This window comes from Delphinus delphis, chromosome 16 (genome assembly GCF_949987515.2).
Source record: "Delphinus delphis chromosome 16, mDelDel1.2, whole genome shotgun sequence".
Taxonomy (NCBI): Eukaryota; Metazoa; Chordata; class Mammalia; order Artiodactyla; family Delphinidae; genus Delphinus; species Delphinus delphis.
In genome coordinates, this window is record NC_082698.1 from 65287253 (window position 1) to 65307268 (window position 20016).

Sequence of the window (20016 nt, forward strand, 5' to 3'; positions counted from 1 at the left end):
CCATTTGTGAAAACATGGATGAACCTGGAGGACATTATACTAAGTGAATTAAGCCAGACAGAAAGGCAAATACTGCCTACTATCACTTATATGTGGAATATAATTTTTTTTTTTAAGTTGAACTCAAATGTGGAGAATACTGGTTACCAGGAGCTGGTGAGATGGGGTAAATGGGAAGATGTACTTTGTAAAGAGTACAAAGTTGCAGTTATATTGAATGAATAAGTCTAAAGATCTAAAGTACAGGTATGATGACTGTATTTAACAATACTGTCTTGAACACTGGAAAGATGCTAAAATAATTGATTTCAGGTACTTTCGTCACACACAAAAAGATGATAACTATGTGAGGAGATATGTTAACTAGCTTGACCATAGTAATCATTTCACTCTATGTATATGAAATCATCATGTTGTACATATTAAATATATACAAGTTTTATTTAAATGGATGTTAAAGGATAATAATAAGAAATACCTTTTGCTTACATAAAATTGAGTGAAAAAATTAGGTAAGTGAATGGATAGTTTGAGTTCTATTTACCACTAGAAACATAAAAGGACTAATTTAGGAATGGGACTGATTTGCAAAAGTAAAATCAAAGTACAAACATTAAATAATACAGTTAACCCTTGAACAATTTGGGGTTAGGGTTGCCAACCCCTGTGCAATTGAAAATCCACGTATAGTTTTACAGTGGTCTTCCCCCTCCCTCTGTAGCTGAGGTTCCACAACCACAGATTGTATAGTCTCGTATTACTATTTATTGAAAAAAATGCATATATAAGTGGACCTATACAGTTCGAACTGATATTGTTTAAGTGTAAACTGTATTTGGTTGCTTACTAGATGCCATGTACTATGTTCTTTATGTATATTTTTAGTTAATCTTAACAGCAGTCTCAGAGATTGTTAATCTTATTCATTCCATTTTATTAATGAAGAAACTAAGGCTTAGGGATATTGTTTTTTTCTAAGTTTATAGAACTAGTAAGTAGAAGAGCCAAAATTATCATCTAGGACTCTGACAATAAGGCCACATAAATTATTTGTGCTTTAATGCCTCTGTGTCTTATTGCTGCCCTATGTTTTGTTGTACGTTGTTGTCTTTTCAGAATGATGGTAGTCCCTGATTTCGGATGCAGAATATCCCAGAGGTTTTTCAGCAGTAGGTGACAATTTTCTTCAGATGATGGCATAGATCTATGGTATGGCAGAGTAATGAGCAAAGAAATTCTGCATTTTGGCTTCATGCGCAGATGCTTAAATGGGAGGTATGACCTTCCAGGCAAGGTTGCTGAGATAATAACACTGAATTGGTTCAAGACGGTTTGATTAGATGGTCTGACAGTAGAGGTTTAAAACTGAAAGAATAAACTGTTGTAGGCCAACTGTGCTGTTTGCACTTTTTTTAGAAGTTTCATATCTTTGTTTAAGATCTTGAACAAAGATTATATTTTTCTGCTTTTTATGTAGACATAGCATCAAAAAAAAAACCACAACCTGTTTGTTTCACATTTTTAGGAGTCATTTTAGCAGCTTACCTCTTCTTACTATCAGCAGTTTTTGCTGTCATATTACTTTTCTTCCTCATTTTATTATCATCAGCCTCATTACAGTACCTCCACTAGCTTCCCCTACTGTGATCTTTAGTATATGAATGTTTGTGTCACGTGCTACTGTCTTTCATCATGTTTGAATCTTGGCAAAAATTTCTTTTAACTGCAGTATTTTGTAGATAGGTTGTACTGGTCCAATGCAGTTGTTGTAATTGCTGGACAGGACTGCTATTCGTGCCAATTTTTACTTTGGAAGTTTCTGTATGATGCAAAAACTTGTTCTTAAGCACAGAATTGGGAAAAAAAAAAAGAACTAATTTTTTTTGATCTTTAAATAGGAAGTTTTAAAATTTCCATGCCTGTCTTTTCCTGTATTGAATCTAAGCTGAACTAAGATGTCCACACACAAAGGACATGGATTGTACTTAACAAGTTATAAAAGGAGCACCTAAAAACAATTAAAATGTGCAAAGAAAAAAAAAGATGTTAACAATAAATGAGCTAATGAAATAATATTTATAAATTGGTTATATAACATAAAACTCTCCCACTAAAATACCTTTTAAATAATTCTTCAGTTTTTATACAGGTATCACGCTAGCAATTAATAGGACAGAACATCAGTTACTTGTCTTCAAACTCTCATAGTTAGAGCCATTAGAGACTATTGATCATATACATATCATTTTGATAGGAAAATTACTACACCCCTACTTTCACAGTCATCAAGGAACATGTAAATACACAATGAACTTAAAAAAGACCAAGACATACTCGCTGGATCAATCTGATCTTAATGGAACAATCTATGGTATGTAATGCAACGATGTACAAACATAGAAAGAGGCAGTGCACTGTAGGAAAAGGAAATGGTTTAGCCACACTCTTACCCATGTATAGTATGACACTAATCACATTTCTTGTAGTTAATTTAGGTGCTCTTTTCTGGCATTAGACTGTGAGTTCTTTTGAAGCAAAGACAATGAGTTATTTATCTTGTCATCTCCTTTACCCGGCAATATATCTAGTGGTAGGAACTCTGTAAATACTCATTGAATAAATGAATTTTTAAAAATACCACTTTACAATTACTACTAGTTTTCAGGCAGAAAGTTGAGAGAGAGGAAAAATAATCCTGGAAGAACTAATGATATTAGTTCTTGATATTAGGGGGCATCAGGCATGTATTTACCTTAGCAATATATAGCTCTTAACAACTGGTGTGTGCTTAGTCATCTAAATGTTACCTATTGAGGTGCACTCTTTAATAACACTGTTAATTAAAGATAGAGTATAATTTGAAATGGTAATCATTAAAATGATGAAACTTATGTATTATGACATATAGTAGTATTTTACAAAAAAATAAATAAATAGGGCTTCCCTGGTGGCGCAGTGGTTGAGAGTCCGCCTGCTGATGCAGGGGACGTGGGTTCGTGCCCCGGTCTGGGAAGATCCCACATGCCGCGGAGCGGCTGGGCCCGTGAGCCATGGCCGCTGAGCCTGCGCGTCCGGAGCCTGTGCTCCGCAACGGGAGAGGCCACAACAATGAGAGGCCCGCGTACCGCAAAAACAAAACAACAACAACAACAAAAAAAACTCTCCGTCTAAGTATGCTTAGATGGTATTTCATGCTCAGTTAAAATTAATGTGAAAACTTATAATGCATTCAGGTACATAATATTATAAACAATCTTTTGCACCATTTCATAAAATTTAGAAAATATTTTAGACCTATAATTTCTCCTTCCCATTGTACATTTGGAGTAGCTGAATAATATAATTATAGAATAACCATATTTTAAAGCCAGATGAGACCTTAGCATTTCTAGGACCTTAGTAGGTGGGATAAACTTGATTTCAAGCTATGCCTCAATTGCTGTAACTATGAATTTTGGAATTATACATTTCTGCTCAAAGCCTTATTTCTTCATCTTTAAAACTGATAGGTAAGATGATACAGCTACTTCGGAAGGCAGTTTGGCAGTTTCTAACAAAGCTAAACAAACGTATGGATGCCGAGGGGGAAGGGGAGGTGGGATGAATTGGTAGATTGGGATTGACATACATACACTATTGATACTATGTATAAAATAGATAACTAATGAGAACCTACCGTACAGCACAGAGAATGCTACTCAGTGCTCTGTGGTGACCTAAATGGGAAGGAAATCCAAAAAAGGGATATATGTATACATATAGCTGATTCATTTGCTGTACAGTAGAAACTAACACAACATTGTAAAGCAACTATATTCCAATAAAAATTTAAAAAAAAAAAAAAAAACCTAAACATACTCTTAACATACGACCTAACAATCACCACACTCCTTGGTATTTACCAAAATAAAATGAAAAGTTACATCCATACAAAAACATGCACATAGATGTTTATAGCAGCTTTATTCATAATTTCCAAAATCTGCATGCAAGCAAGATGTCCTTCAGTAGGTAAATGAATAAATAAACTGTGGTACATCCACACAATGGAATATCATCCAGTGCTAAAATGAAATAAACCAACAAGCCATGGAGGAAACTTAAACACATAGTACTGAATGAAAGAAGCCAATCTGAAAGAGATACATACTGTATGATTCCAATTACGTGACATTCTGAAAAATGCAAAACTGTGGAGACAGTGAAAAGGCCAGTGGTTGCCAGGGGTTACATGGGGGATAAATAAATAGGCAGAGCACAGAGGACTTTTAGGGCACTGCAGCTGTTCTGTTCTGATACTACGATGGTGGATATATGTCATTATACCTTTGTTCAAAGCCAAAGAATGTAAAATAGCAAGAGTGAACTCTAATGTATTAAACTTTGGGTGATAATATTGTGTCAGTGTAGCTTCATGGACAGTAAAAAAATGTACTACTCTGGTTGGGGATGTTGATAATGGGGAGGCTGTGCATGAGTGGGTAAGTGGGAACCTTTGTACTTTCTGCTCAATTTTGCTGTGAATGTAAAACTTCCCTTAAAAACAAAGTTCATTATGTTTTGAAAAAAAATGATAGGTAAGAGACCCACCTCTTAGGAATGTTATAAGAATTTAATGAAATAATGTGCATATATGTTGATTATGATATGTACATTATGGAAAACAGGCATTCCAAAATTATTTGTTAAAAACTCAAGGGCTTCCCTGGTGGCACAGTGGTTGAGAATCTGCCTACCAATGCAGGGGACATGGGTTCGAGCCCTGGTCTGGGAAGATCCCACATGCCGCGGAGCAACTAGGCCCGTGAAACACAACTACTGAGCCTGCATGTCTGGAGCCTGTGCTCCGCAACAAGAGAAGCCGCGAGAGTGAGAGGCCCACGCACCGCGATGAAGAGTGGCCCCCGCTTGCTGCAACTAGAGAAAGCCCTCGCACAGAAACGAAGACCCAACACAGCCATAAATAAATAAATAAATAAATAATATCCCCTAATATGATGATTTATTAAAAAAAAAAAAACTCAAGCAAATTGACGATCAGAGATGTTACTGTGTAAAAGCTAGGAAAGAGTTGGGGAAAGGATCAAACTTTTTCTTAATTATATTCTTGGAAAATTGAAGAATGTTCAAAATTCCTATCACATTAATTATAGATATCTGTAAATAATCAATGTTATTGAATATGTAAGATTGAACATTATCAGTTTTCTTCCAGTTTAGAAACTGAACACAGTGCTTGTTAAAGGTCTCAAGTGGACTTGGCACTGAGTAGTGAATGTTTCAAGAATCTTCTTTGCTGTTGTAATTGATGAACCAATATTGATTCATTAACTGCCTTCTGCAGTTTACATTAGGATTCACTATGTGTTTTAAATTCTATGGCTTTTACAAATGTAATAATGACATGCATCCATCATGACAGTATCATACAGAATAGTGTCACTATGCTGAAAATCCCCTGTGTTACATCTATTCATTCCTCCCTTTTTACCCCTGAATCCCTGGCAACCACTGATGTTTTTTTTACTGTGTCCATAGTTTTGCCTTTTCCAAAATGTCATATAGTTGGAATACTGCAGTATGTAACCTTTTCATATTGGCTTAATTTATTATCAATATGTATTTAAATTTCCTCCATGTCTTTTTATAGCTTGATAGTGAATTTATTTCCATTGCTGTATAATATTCCATTGTATTGATGTATAACAGTTTGTTTATCCATTCTCCTGTTGAAGGATATCTTGGTTACTTCCAAGTTTTGGTAATTATAAGCCAAGCTTCAGTAAATGTTCATGTGAAGTTTTTGTGTAGATGTAAGTTTTCACCTCATTTGGGTAAATACCAAGTAGCACAATTGCTGGGTCACATGGTAAGAGCATGTTTGGTTTTATAAGAAACTGACAAATTGTCTTTCAGAGTGGCTGTACCATTTTGCATTTCCACTAGCAATGAATGAGAGTTCCTGTTGCTTTGTATTCTCCTCAGTACTTGGTATTCTCAGGGTTCTGAATTTTGGCCATTCTAATAGGTGTGTAGTGGTATCTCATTGTTGTTTTAATTGCAGTTCCCTGATGATATGTGATGTTAAGTGTCCTTTCATATGCTTACTTTTCATTTATATGTCTTCTTTGTTTGGGTGTCTTTGTTAGATCTTTTGCTAATATTTATAGACTTTTTAATTTTTATTGTTGAATTTTAAGAATTCTTTGTAGATTTTAGATACCAGTCCTTTTGCAAATATATTTTGCAAATATTTTTTTCTGATCTGTGCTTGCCTTTTCATTCTCTTAACAAACAGTGCCTTTCACAGAGCAGAAGTTTTAAATTTTTATGAAGTCCAATTTGTTAATATTTCCTTTCATTTTTTATACTTTCAGTGTTGTATTTAAAAAGTCATTTCCAAATTCAAGGCTACCTAGATTTTCTCCTAGGAGCTTTAAAGTTTTGCACTTTACATGTAGGTCTATGATTCCACATGTAATTTATCCTTTACATTTTTTCCCCATGGGTAGAAAAAATACTTGAAAAGTTAGTAGCTTTCAAGACAAAACACACAGTCAACGAATAATTTTCCTAAGCGGAAAGCAAGACTTTTACAAATTTAAAGTGAACAGCTGTCAAAAATTCACTATTGAGAGACACCAAGATGATAATACTTGTTTAAGGAAAACTGGATAAAGAAAGAATGGTTAAATAAAATTCTAACTTAGAAAAAAAACTGGTTGATGGTCCTGTAGAACGGTAAAAATGTAACCTTCAGTATTATGTTTTCTATAAAAATTATTCCCATCTCAGATAAAAATTTATTTGCATTCCGGTGTGACAAGAATTATTTACCCAGCTATCCCTTTTAACAAAATGAGCATCTAGAACTGTAAAACCCCTACAGAATTGTAATGAGCATCATTACAATGAGCATCAGAACTGAATGAGCATCAGAACTGAATGAGCATCAGAACTGTAAAACCCCTACAGAATTGTAAAACATCCTAACCAATAGTAAATAGCAGGTGGTAAAAAGATACACACTGCTGGAGAATTAGATATCTGCCAGGTAGGCTTGGTTCACAATGTCTGCCCAGGAGGGCACTGAAGGAACAAGCAATAGTACCTTTTGCCTATTTCTAAGCTTTTGATAAATTTCTTTACTTCACAGAGAAAACTGTTGTAAGAGCCTACTTGAGACTTATGAAAAGAAATATGAAGACTTCAGTGACTTTGTGTGTGTGTGTGTGTGTGTGTGTGTGTGTGTGTGTGTTTATTTCTATAGAACTGTGTCTGCATAAGTACTGCAGAATTCCTTTAAGTATAGTTTGGTAAAGAACTAGTTTGGGAATAGCAATCTTTATTTTTCTTTTGATTATTGTCAGAAGTGGGTCAAGTAAGTTTGAGCTGGTTAAAGTCCAATGAAGAATAAATAGCTTATAGTGCAGAGAAACTAGGCAAACTTTTGTGATAAAGGTTAACAAAACTTCGTTAAAATGATGAGATAATTTTGACTATCGTATTTTGGGAAGAATAAAAGATAATGAAAGAAAGTAATTCTTACCAATATTTTATAATAACTATAAATGGAGCATAACCTTTAAAAATTGTGAATCACTATATGGTACACCTATATAATATTAATATTTTACATCAACTATACTTCAATAATTTCTTTTTAATTTTTAAAAAGAAAATTCTTTCTGGTTTCTAGCTTTTAAACCTTTTACAGAAGGGGATTTACCTTTATCTTTTACATCATCTACATTTTCTAACACATAGCAATACTTAGGTTCAGGAAAGGAGACAGAGGAAAGGTTCTAAGGATGTAGAAAAGGGATACGAAATTTCAAAAAGTTTTACATTTAGCTATATACATGTTCTTTATTCTCAGAATAGTATTTGCCTAGATATTTATGCAGGATATTAGTTAATTTGGAGAACAATCATCATGATCAAATTCTTACTAAAAAAATTTTGGCCACCTTTAAGTAGATACATAAACAACAATTAACTTATATACTGGTGTATTCCATTGGCTTTATAGCTTCTTTTTTTGGGCGGGGGAGTGAAGGAGAAAAATTACTGTGTAGTTGCCTGTGTAATGAATTTTAAATTTACAGGTAGAGATTCAGGTGTGCAAAATTGAAACATTTTCTTATACTTAGTTAAATCTCTGAGCTCATATACAATGGGTTGCTAAACTTAATCTTGCCAATTTAAGAAACTCAAACTCTTTTGGCTTATAATTCAGTCTCTTTAGGAAAAATTTCCTCTTTAGAAAAAGATTCTTTTCTCTCTTCTCCTTTCCTCCTTAGAATTTTGTTTTACATATGCAGATATCAGAGGAGGAAACAGTTGGTGGTAGATTATTCCCCATTCAATGGATTATAGCATAAACCTCTTCAGGCTTTGCCATTGATGTATTCAAAGCCCAGCTTTGGGAATTAAAAGAAAGCAACTTTAAGTGTGGCTTTTGCAAATAAAATGTCCTTCTACTTTAGGTCTGTTCTTTGGGTTATGGATTTATAAAATTCTGCTTTGTATGTTTTCTACTTTCCCTGAGGCAAGTTCTAGCTTTAATTGTAGAAAACTGAAGAATTAAGAAAAAAATCGTCGAAAAAAATTTAAAATATATTTCAAAATCTTCTTGTGCTACACTTGCTGCGATGACTGAAGATGGAGCCACCCACAGAAGTTTGCAACAAATGAAATGTCCTGCAGTCTAAGATCAGTTCCTTTATTGCCCTCTTTATTACTGTTTTCCAGCATAATAAAAATCATCCTTTGCCTCTCAGGATAGCTATAAAATGAGTGACAGTAATTGCTAGTCATTCAGCTATTCTCTGCTCTTAAAATAATGCACTTCAGGATTTGCAGTAATACTAGGACATTTCACCCCTCACCCCAAATCAAATGTTAAGCTGACACTTTGAAACGATTAAGACAAATCTTCAATCAATCCTTCAAAACATACTACAGTTGACCCTTGAACAACATGGGTTTGAACTGCGCAGGTCCACTTTCATGAGGATATTTTTCAACAGTAAATATCACAGTACTACACTGTCCATGGTTAGTTGAATCTGCAGAGGAACTGGGGTTACTGAGGGCCAACTATTGACACAAGTTATACACGAGTTAGCGCCAGCATTGTTCAACGGTCAACTGTTTTCCAAGTGTACTTGTTTTATAATAACATATTTTCTTTCTTTTAAACCTCATTGTAAAAGTTATGTAATTGTTAAATCCAAGTACATGTGCAGTTGAGGAAAAAAATAAATTGGAGGTAGAGTTCCTAATGATTTTTTCTGCGTCTAATGAGTAAACTCATTCCATCAGCGAAGACTTAAGAGATATGTCAGTAGAAAGTTTTATGCAAAGTATTTGGTGTTTTATTTCTTTCCTATAGGTGTGGATTTATATATCTAGACATAAAAACTCAAGCTATCATGAAGGCCTTTTTAACTACTTAAGTTCACCTTAAATAAAGAAATACTTGTTTTTAAGACATTAGCTTAATGTTTAGCTACTGTGTATATAGGAGGTGCCCAATATTTTTTTTCTTTTTCTGGTACTCTGTGTTTAGAATTTCATGCAAATAATTGTTGCTGGCATTTTGTGAAACATTCAGAATAATGGGGAAGTGTCACAATAATGGAAATCTTACAAACCTTTCCTAATGCTTCTGCGCTATATTTAATCTTAGTAATTCAAAAGATCATTTAGTCATCATCTCCGACATTCTCAATATAGCTGCTTCAGGTAAACGCTGGGTATATGCTTCTTGTCATTTATTTTCCTTATTTTTTATGTTGTATATTTTCATGTAAGGTTTTTATTTCCATATCTGACCTTAACTCTATGGTTCTTCAACATAATTAACACCAGGGCTTCTGATTGTGTTGCACAATCTAAAGCAATAACCACACAAACTTCTATAAGGCCAAGCAAAAAAGAATCAGAAAAATTCTTACTGTATATTTTATTCTCCATTTAAAGTAATAAAATAAATTGTGAAGCGTATATATCATTGTTTTATAGAAGTGAACATTCATTGTTAGTGAATATTTTTTGTATTTTTTCCAGTGAAAAATTCATAGGAAAAAAACAGTTTGTGACAGCTATAATTCCACCTTTAATTAAACAGAAATTACTGAGTTTATTAGATAATTAATTTTCCAAAAATGAACAATGTTTTTTCTTTCCTAAATATCTTTTCACTTTCACAGAACTGAGAAAAACAGCTCTGCAATCTAAAATTAAGCACCTTTAGTGAATACAGATTAAACATGCATTGAATGCATATATATTGTGTTTGCTTTTAAAAACACTTACCAACATATTTTGGAAAATAACAGCTTCTTAATGTGTCATTAAAGGGCACATCTGTGGATTTTTAAAAAACTGATCATTACTACGCCTTCCACATTTATACTTGTACTTCAGTTCCAAGGGAAACATGATGATGATGATACACATGTGCTTTCTGTTGAGATGGGACTGTGCCTCGATTTATTACAGGCCTTAATGACACATTCATAACTGAATGCTACAAATTAGGTTAAAACTCCAGTGAATTTATAATGAAGGTTTTCAGTACTTAATCTTTTTCATGCAAATGAACTTACTGTCCTTAATGTGGCTTAAATTGACTAATTTTAAGGCTACAGAAATGTGTCTACCAATGTTCATAACCCATGATTTAGGATTTAGACAAAATAATGTACTGTTCCCAGGTGCATCTTATAAGAAGACTTCATTCATTCATTCAACAAACATTCTGGTTAACCTAACAGGTGCTATGTACTGTACCAAGGGCTAGATACCTCAAGGAATAAGATAAAATTCCTGCACTCATATATATTTGTTAGTCTACTAGAGAGATAGTTTCATTAGTATATCACTAAAACACAGAAAGAAGCTCTAATGAAAACATACAAACCATTTTATGTGAACCCCAAACAACTTGGAACAAAGTTTGCCTTGTTCTAGGTCAGCATGGATTTCCTGAGGCAGGACATTTAACTAGTGTCTTAAAAGAATAGTAAGGAATTCCCTGGTGGTCCAGTGGTTAGGACTCTGCCCTTTCACTGCAGGGGGTACGGGTTTGGTCCCTGGTAGGGGAACTAAGATCCTGCAAGCCATGAGGCATGGCCAAAAAAAAAAAAAAAGAATAGTAGGAGTTGAGCAAGCAGACGAGAGGGGATTGGCAATTACGATATTGTGATTTAGAATAAGAGGTGTATCTTTGGTCTTTTCCGGCTTCTGGCACAGAACTCCTAAAACCCTTGGAATATACTGAGTGATGAGGGCCATAAAGCTGTCTTTTGTTTGTTAATGAGATGACTTTGGGACCACCCCCCCCCCCCTCCGCCGTAGGATGGGAGCTGGTTGACAGGGCAACCAACCATGTGATTAGAACTTTTAGTTCCAGCCCTTTACCTCTGGGAAAGGTAGAGGGGCTGGAGGCTGAATCAGTTGCCAACCGCCAGTGATTTAATCAATCATGCCTATGTAATGAAGCCTCCATAAAATCCCGAAAGGATGGGTTTTGGAGAGCTTCTAGGTTGGTGAGCACATGGAGATTTGGGGAGAGTGGCATGCCTGGAGAGGGCATGGGGCTCTGGGCCTTTCCCCATACCTTACCCTCTGCGTCTCTTCCATCTGGCTGGTCCTGAGTTATAAAAGTTAAATCTAGTAAGTAAAATGGTTCTCTGAGTTCTGTGAGCTACTCTAAGCAAAATAATCAAACCTAAAAAGGAGGTTGTGGGAACCTCTGATTTATAGCTAGTTGGTCAGAAATATATGTAACAACCTGAAGTTGGACCAGCGTCTGAAGTCCAGAAGGGGGGAACCTTCAAATTGTAGCAGAAGCACAGTAACGATCTAGGCTTTTGACTGGTGTCTGTAGCGGGGTGGGAAGGGGCAGTCTTGTGGGACTAAACCCTTAACCTGTGGAATCTGATGCTATCTCCAGGTAGATGGTGTCAGAATTGAGTTGAATTACAGGTCACCCAGCTGGTGTACAGAGAGTTGCTTGTTGTTGTGGGGAAGCACCCCCCCCACACACACACACACGTTGACATTGGGTCCAGGAACCCAAAAGAACAGTCTAGGTCAAGGTTCTAATATGCCCACAGGCACAGAGACATGAAAAAACATGGCAGATTTGGAAAATTGTAAAATAGATATAACTAAAGCATGAGGGACCTGCAGAGGAATAGTAGACATCAGGTCTAAGAAGTTCACCAACGACCATATTCTTTGATGGTTTGGATATTATGCTCTACAAAATAAGAGGAAGGTGTGACTCTGCAAGGAAATAGCTTTATGAATACCTGTCTTGTGTAGCTTACCTGCAGAAAGTCAGCAAATCCAGGGAGAGGGAGAGGGAGAGGGGGGGGAGAAGGGGAGGGGGAGGGGGAAGGAGAAGTTAACAATATGTTCTGGAATTACTGAGGCCTTTTTGTTGTAGTTGTTTTCTCTGTGTGTTTTGAAGTAGTAGAGTCTTTAAAGATTTGGGGTGGGGATTCATTTAATAAAAATAGAAACCGTTTCTTTAGTATTCTTTTAATTTCTTAGAAATATCATTGCCCATGCTTGTTGATATTCTACCTATTTACTCAGCTCCACTCATTAGTTTTATTCCGGGAGTATTAATCATTTTATAGAAAAAGTAAACATGGTTGGACTATAGTAATAACTCCCAGCGGTCTTCATGCCTTAATCATGCAAAGAAGGAAGGAGAGAAAGAGGTCTGGAGATACTCTTCAGAGTGAGCAAATTTCTCTGGGATTCATTTACTTCAAATCAATCAATCTTTTTAAAGCCCTTTTTATATATGTCTTTTCACAGATGTAGTGAGGTTACTGCTTTACAGTATAAAATTATATATTTCACCATTTTCATCATTTGCTAATTTATAATATTTCTGTAATTGTGTTAAATATCGTACATCAGTGAACATTAGTTGAATGGAACACCGTAGTTATTTTTCTATATATTTAGGGCAGGTGATTTTTTTAAGAGTTTCATAATCTGCATAGTATTGTGCTTAATCAGGATTAAGTATTCCATCATTATACATTTTATTTTTGTTTCAATCTAGAATCTTTCCTTAATTTCCATCTGTAAGTCACTCAAATCTAAAATCTAACCTACTGGAACTAGAATCTAAAATAAGATGCAATCTGTAAAACTTGCTGATAAAAATGCAAAATTTTTGTTTTACAAGATGAGCTATTGAAAAAGGTATAATCAAAGTCACATCTGTATTTTTTTCTTCTTAGTTGTCAATGTCTTTTACTCCCAATGTGCACATTATCCACAACCAGAAATTAACATGAATTATAGTATGCTAGATTTGTGTGATAAAAAAAAAAAACACGAAACTAATTTGACCTGTTTACTTACAGAGAGCCATATCCTAGAAGATGTCAACAAATGTATCATAGCCTTGAGAGACCAGGATGCTGATAATTTAGATCGAGCTGCAGGTGCTATCAGAGGACGGGCCGCAAGAGTTGCTCACATTGTCACAGGTGAAATGGACAGTTACGAGCCAGGAGCTTACACAGAAGGTGTGATGAGAAATGTTAACTTCCTGACAAGTACTGGTAAGTCTCTGTCCCCAATAACAGCTGCTCTCTTCCTGACATTTGCATCTACATAGCTACCAAATATTCATACATATGGAAAGGAGATCTCAGTCTGTGTGGCTTGTTTTGAAATAGATTGCTCTACTATCTGATAGGGGCTTACATCCTGTGGTTGTGTGATTTGAAATTTATCTCTGGGAAGTAAATATATTCACTGGAGAAAAAAGGCTTTTATACATATATGCATTATATAAATTACCCACAGGCCTTTAGCCACTTATGAATGTTTATTAATGCTAGAGTTGGTAGGAGATATAATTAGGCCAGATGTGATAAGTATGTAATAGTTTCCAAGCTCTCTTTTAGCTGTCTGATTGGTACCCCCCAGGTTTTTGTTTACATTGCTTAAACAGAACAAACTTGTCCGATGATTCCAGAGAAATGCTTTCTACCTTCTTTTGCAATCTGTTTGCAAAGCACTATTTTGTTCTTTCACATAATCTTTGATTAATTAAGAAATACCAGACCAGGATTTTGTTTTGGTTGCAGCATCGAAGTTAATATGTTCTGAAATCAGCTAATAAATGCTTAGTTTTTGAATCACACATTAAAATAGTATTCTTATTTTAGCACTGTTATTAACATTTCTCCAAGACACTTACAGAACATTCAAAGAAGCATTTAAATTCCTATGAATTCAAAAACAGTGGATGCAATTTGAATGAGGGCAACCAACCATCTTTAGATGTCATCATGGCAGTAGTTTTTCTTGTGAAAAGCCCTTGTAATCTGTGAAAACCTCAGGCTGAATTTTTCTTATTAATTACTTCATAAGAGGAGAGTGACAGTGGACCCATGATTCCTAAAATATTTGAAATTCCATACTTAAGTCATTGATCCTACCTAGAGAATTGTTCATATTATGCATGGGGCATATTGTGTTTGGATGTACATACTTGTTTTGTGAAAGGGGTAGAAGGGATGGAGATGGGTGATTTGGGGGGAGAGGAAGCTGCTCCTTGAAATTAATAAAGATAAGCTTATCAGCATTTGAATAGCCTTCATTAGGGAATAGTTCTGAAGAGCTATACCACAGGTAGCCTTGGCAAGTTTTGTAGAGAACTGAGGATTAGTGTTGCTCTTTTCCTAGCATGTTGATACAGAACTCATTAATGAATCTTGGCGCATAGTTTTCTCAGTAGCTCTTTTAAAATATTTCTAAAACAATGAAATGCTTAAGATATACTAAGGAAAGATGAAGGAGGTGTATTTGCAACTCTTGATATGATATTTCTATACTACTCAAAAGTCACTGGTGTCACGAATAGGGTACAGGGTAGTTGCTTTATCAGTGAGGTGTGGCGATACATTTACTTGCTTAAGGAGATAATTGTGTTAGAGTAGTTCAGCATCTCTTCCCTAAACTAAATTTAGCTGGTCCTTTCCTGTTGGTCAAAATCAAGTACAGAGTTCTCTGATTTTTTTCTACCTTCTGGGGATAGCATTGTAAGTAAAAAGAAGAAGGCATCAGTGGTTCTCCTTTTAGCCAGTGAAAAATGTCCTATAGGGAACTGACTAAAGTCTACCGAAATTGTACCTACATCTTGTTTCTGTCTCAGTTTTGTAATCGTATTGGTAATGTCTTGTGAACACACTCTTATAGTCACCATGTCTGTATGAGGTGCTAAGATTATAGTTTTATTCTCTATAGTATAGCGCCCATATCTGGACTTCACATGCAAAGAAGTGGAAGTGAAATTTTGAAGTGTCCAGAATGTGAAATGTGTTGTGGGAACACTCCATTCACAATCAATTCTTATAATCTGAAATAAGAAAACAAAAATGAAACAAAGTTATTTACACATTTAATTACAATTTTGTCAATACCTGTATGATTTATGATGACCTTACAAAATAACTAACCAATATGGCTGCATTATCATTCAATCAGAAGAGAGAGAAATCCTTTTTCCTCTAATTACTTGTATGTAACTTTAATTGAAATTCTCCAGGTAAATTATGTCCTGTACCCCAAATACAAATACAATAAATATGGAATAATGCTGGGTTATTCTGTACAAGTCACATCTTATTAGTAATATAACAGTATAGTTTATGATTTTCCAATTTTGTCGTTTTAGTTTTTTAGATACTTTTTGGCTTATCTTAAAATCTTCTCATTTGGGGTTTTTTATGTCTAATTTCAAACTTTTCTGCAACAGCTTTCCTTGAAATTTATCAAAAGCATTCCTCACTAAAGGGAATTCTGAGCAATAAATTAGATGAAAATGCTAATTTGATCAGTTTGATCTTAACCAAAGCTAAAATATATGAGCATTTTCTCTCCCATAGAGATATTGTCTATGAAAAATACTTCCAACTATTCTATCCTCCACAATTAATTAACAGAAGATGTTCATCTTTGTTCACATCTGCCCATAACTTGGACTTATTATTTATAAATAATCATCAAATTAAATAATTCAAAATGTCATGTTTTATGTTATGAAGCCTTAATAGTTCATATTTTAGCAAGTGAACGGTCTGTATATGTGACCTGTTTTTCTTTCTTTTCCTTTTATGCAGTTCTCAGGTCTTAACCCTTTTTCCGAAAATAACTCAATAAGGAGCTATTGTGAATTGTTCTTATTAATGAGACTTTCTTATCTTTGCACAATTTGCCTTTAAAGTACTGTCATCAATGATGAAACCTAAGTCATACTTCTCTAAGTCACAAAGAATGTTTTTGGAACATTGCACCTTTGCTTTTAATCAGACTTTGTGGCTCATTAGCACATTTTCAAGATTTGTTGATCTTCTAAGTGTTTTATCAGCACTTAGAGAAGCCCTGTTACATTGCAGGATTTGCATGGTTCATGAAATCAACCAGCTGGTTTTCAGTGAAATGTAGGCAACATCTGGAATGCTGCATTTCATTCAGACTGAGGCGGAGTATTGTAATCTCCATGAGAAATTTTTATTCCGCCCAATTCTTCCCTGTTACTAAGCTCCTCTACCTGTCAGGAATTCCCAATAGGGGAGAGAAAATATTAGCTTTTGTGTTAAATAACAAGCCTTCTGGATTGCAATGGGAAGGCTTAGAAGTTTATACCTAACATCATTTTCAGTTTTTTCACACTAGGCTGGGAGAAAACCTAAAGCAAGAGTGGACACACATAATAGTTTTTGTAAGTGATTTATGAATTCTATCAATTCAGAAATCAGCAGGACCCAAATCATCTTTTGCAAACACTCAAACTCCACCTGGTTTCAAAGTCAGCTAGGCTCATGGACCAAAACACAACAAACACACAGATGAACCTGACCAAGACATCCTGGTGGCCTCCAACATTGGCAACTGGTAGTGATGGCAAATAAAGTGTCATTCATCAAGTACTCTTTCAGGCCCAAACTTGAACGCTTTCCCCTGTTAGAGTGGAGAAGAGTCGTATAGCTGCAATTTTTCTTCTTAAAGGCAAATGAGACAGTTGAGAACAATTTAGAGCCAATAAATATTTCCAAATTTTTGTTGTAAATTTTTCTTGTGACCGGTTGAAACAATGGATAGACTTTTAAGATGAATTTCTCTAAAAAACATTTAAAAAACTTAAATAGCAGTTAGTAATTCCGATCAATTTCCTTCATTTAATAGTTTTCATATACAAATAGCCTGCATTCTTGTAGCCTAATTGAAACATTTTTTAGCTACTGTCCTTATGTTGCATCTCTGTTTATAATCTTAAATGGCTATAGGATATAAAACAGAAGCTTTAGTTCCAGCCGTCTTTGCCCACTACCATCCAGCAGAGGTTGCAACTCAGTGGTCCACAAACTGGATGTGATTCAGTGTGACTCAGAGAATTCTTATGTGTCCAGTAGAGTTTTGACCAACAAAGTTTTATGTTTTATTATAAGAATTACTTTCTAATTATATATATGAGTATATATACATATATACATATACATACATATATATATATATATATCCAGATTAATGGCCTATCGTAACAAATTGGAGGGTCTGGCAACACTAGAGCAGAGTTTACCATGGAAACGAAAATGGCTGGAGCTTAGTAGTGTCTTTCTTTTGGTTGAGACTGGGCCATAGTCTCCTTTATTACCTCTCATTATATGCCCAGTCTGCTTTGCTCACTTAATATACCTACCTGAACTTTGTAGGCGTTTGAATTCACCTAAACGTGAATTTCTGTTTTCTTCTTCCTAGCATGGGCCAAAAGGCACCTTCTCCTCCATCTAAGTTGTTGCTTTCACAATCACATGGGCATACCAGGATCATTTCTGCCTTTAGGTCTTGTCCATGCTGTACCTGTCATTTTGAATACCCTTGCGCCTTATTTATCACATCAAATTTCATCCACCTTTCAAGAAACAGCTCATACCCCTGTGTACTCTAGAAACCTTTTCTTTTACTCTCTCTGGAAGCAGTGAGCTCTTCTTGGTCTCCTGTGCTGTAGATTTTAAAGGACTTGCCACTCAGGTGCATTGTTACAGGCAACTATATGTTACTGATGAACTCTTCAGGTATATTTATCTAGAAATGACTTTTCTTTCAAAACAGAAGTTAAGTTATAGGAGAAAAGAAAACTTGTATTGTTTCTCTTTGCATCTCTTCCAAAGCCTACCATAATGTCTTGCATGTGCTAGATTAAAATGAAACAGAACAAAACAACTCTTGAATTGAACCTATATGCTTATACTAATTTTATTCCAGCAGTGAAACACCTTTTCTTCTCTATTGGCCCTCTACAGTTATAATTATTCTTTATAACTTTCTCAAATGCCACCACCTTTACAAAGGAGCTTCTGATTCCCTTTCAGTTAGAATTAATTGCTCCATTACCTGTGTTACCATGGATGAGCTTATCCTCTAGTTAATGCTTATTTCACTTTGCCTTGTATCATAATCAGCCATTTACATACAAGTTTCTCCCACTAGATTGTAACGTACTTAAAGGTAGATACCACACTTTATTTATTTTCATATTTCCCAATAGCATTTTATACATTGTAGGAGTACTCGAGTCCTTCTCCCAATTTTAAATTTAAAATTCAATGTAAGATTATACTGTGACATATTCTACTACAGTTAAGCAAGAGGACAAGTTATCATCGCAATTTGTGGGGAAAGAAAACAAAAACAAAACCCAAGAGCAGTGGCCTGTGTCAAAGGCTGGGGCAGAGAAAAGATCAGGGAGGTGATTCATTACTGTCCAGAGTCAAATATTAGCCATTTTCAGAGAACTTCGGATCAGATTCTTAAAAGGTTCTTTAGCAAGCTTTTGAACAAGAGATCATGACTTTCGTATAAATAATTACTTCCAAGAACCATCCTTGAACTGCATCTGTTGAAAGATCCCACTAAACCTATTTTCACTAATGGTTCCCGCAAATCCCTCTTAAGGGTAGCAGCCGTGCCTTCAAATTCAGAAGCATATGCTGGCAAACTTCCTCCCCCTGGTAGCAGTCTGAGACAGGCCTCTGGGATTATGCACTTTCTTCCTTTTGGCTTCAGCCCTAATCTGACACCCTTTAAGACGGTTAGTCAGAGAGCATTAATAAACCACTTCTATCTGCATATCACTTGGCCAGCCTGCAGAACCAGTGTCTTCTTGTTGGTGATGCCAAAATCAAAAGTTAAATGACAATTTAGCCTCTTTAAAGAAGAGTAAGATCCCCTGGCCTTAGAAGTACTGCTGCTGCTGCAGAAGTTTGGCACTTTGAACTGACATTGTGAATTGAAGAAAGAAGCTTCTAGAGCTTCTGAGTGGAAAACCTGTTTTTTTTTTGTCCAAAGAGACCTGGATTTGAATAGGACCCAGATCTAGTGAGCGGGCTGAGGGTACTTACTTATCTTGACGTTTTAAGTTATTGGAAATATAAACTTGTCAGATAAAAAGTACCATCAGAACTGAAATCCCCTATGTGTACTGGGTAATACAAAGGCTTTTTTTGACATTTTTGATATAGTTAGATCCTAAGAAAGGTAGGTACGTGGAATAATCTAAAAAGCCACTGTTAGTACTGTCCTTATTAATAAAAAGAATGCGTTCTGACACACTAGTAGACATTTTATTGTCAAGGAAGGAAATGGTATAGAGGGCTTAAGGGTGGATTTCAGACAATCATAAAGAGGGGCTGATACCTTCCCAAATCTGGAAAATATAAAATATTGAACTGTGAAGCTGATGCTAAATGAAGGATAGATTAAAAATAGATGAGCTGAAATGGCATGGGTTAAAAGGAAGGGATCATTGGGAAAGTAAGTGGAGAATTTGAACATGCTGTGTGGGTAATTCACCATGCAGAGATATTGTAGAGCTCTTGTGTCTTCTTTAACCCTAGAACTCCTATTACCAGCCTCAGATGCATGTTCTCCAGCCAAAGAAGACATGATCTGGTAAGAGAAATA

The 20016-nt window shown here is 35.3% G+C and overlaps 1 protein-coding gene across 1 annotated transcript in view; it reads left to right on the forward strand.

Annotated features, from left to right (window-relative positions):
* The window catches only part of CTNNA3 (catenin alpha 3), a 1614209-nt gene that overhangs the window by 1208561 nt on the left and 385632 nt on the right, over nucleotides 1-20016 (forward strand). The window contains exon 12 of the mRNA XM_060034928.1: nucleotides 13404-13604. Within this exon, the coding sequence (XP_059890911.1) occupies nucleotides 13404-13604 (201 nt within the window). The remainder of the gene's footprint in view (nucleotides 1-13403; nucleotides 13605-20016) is intronic.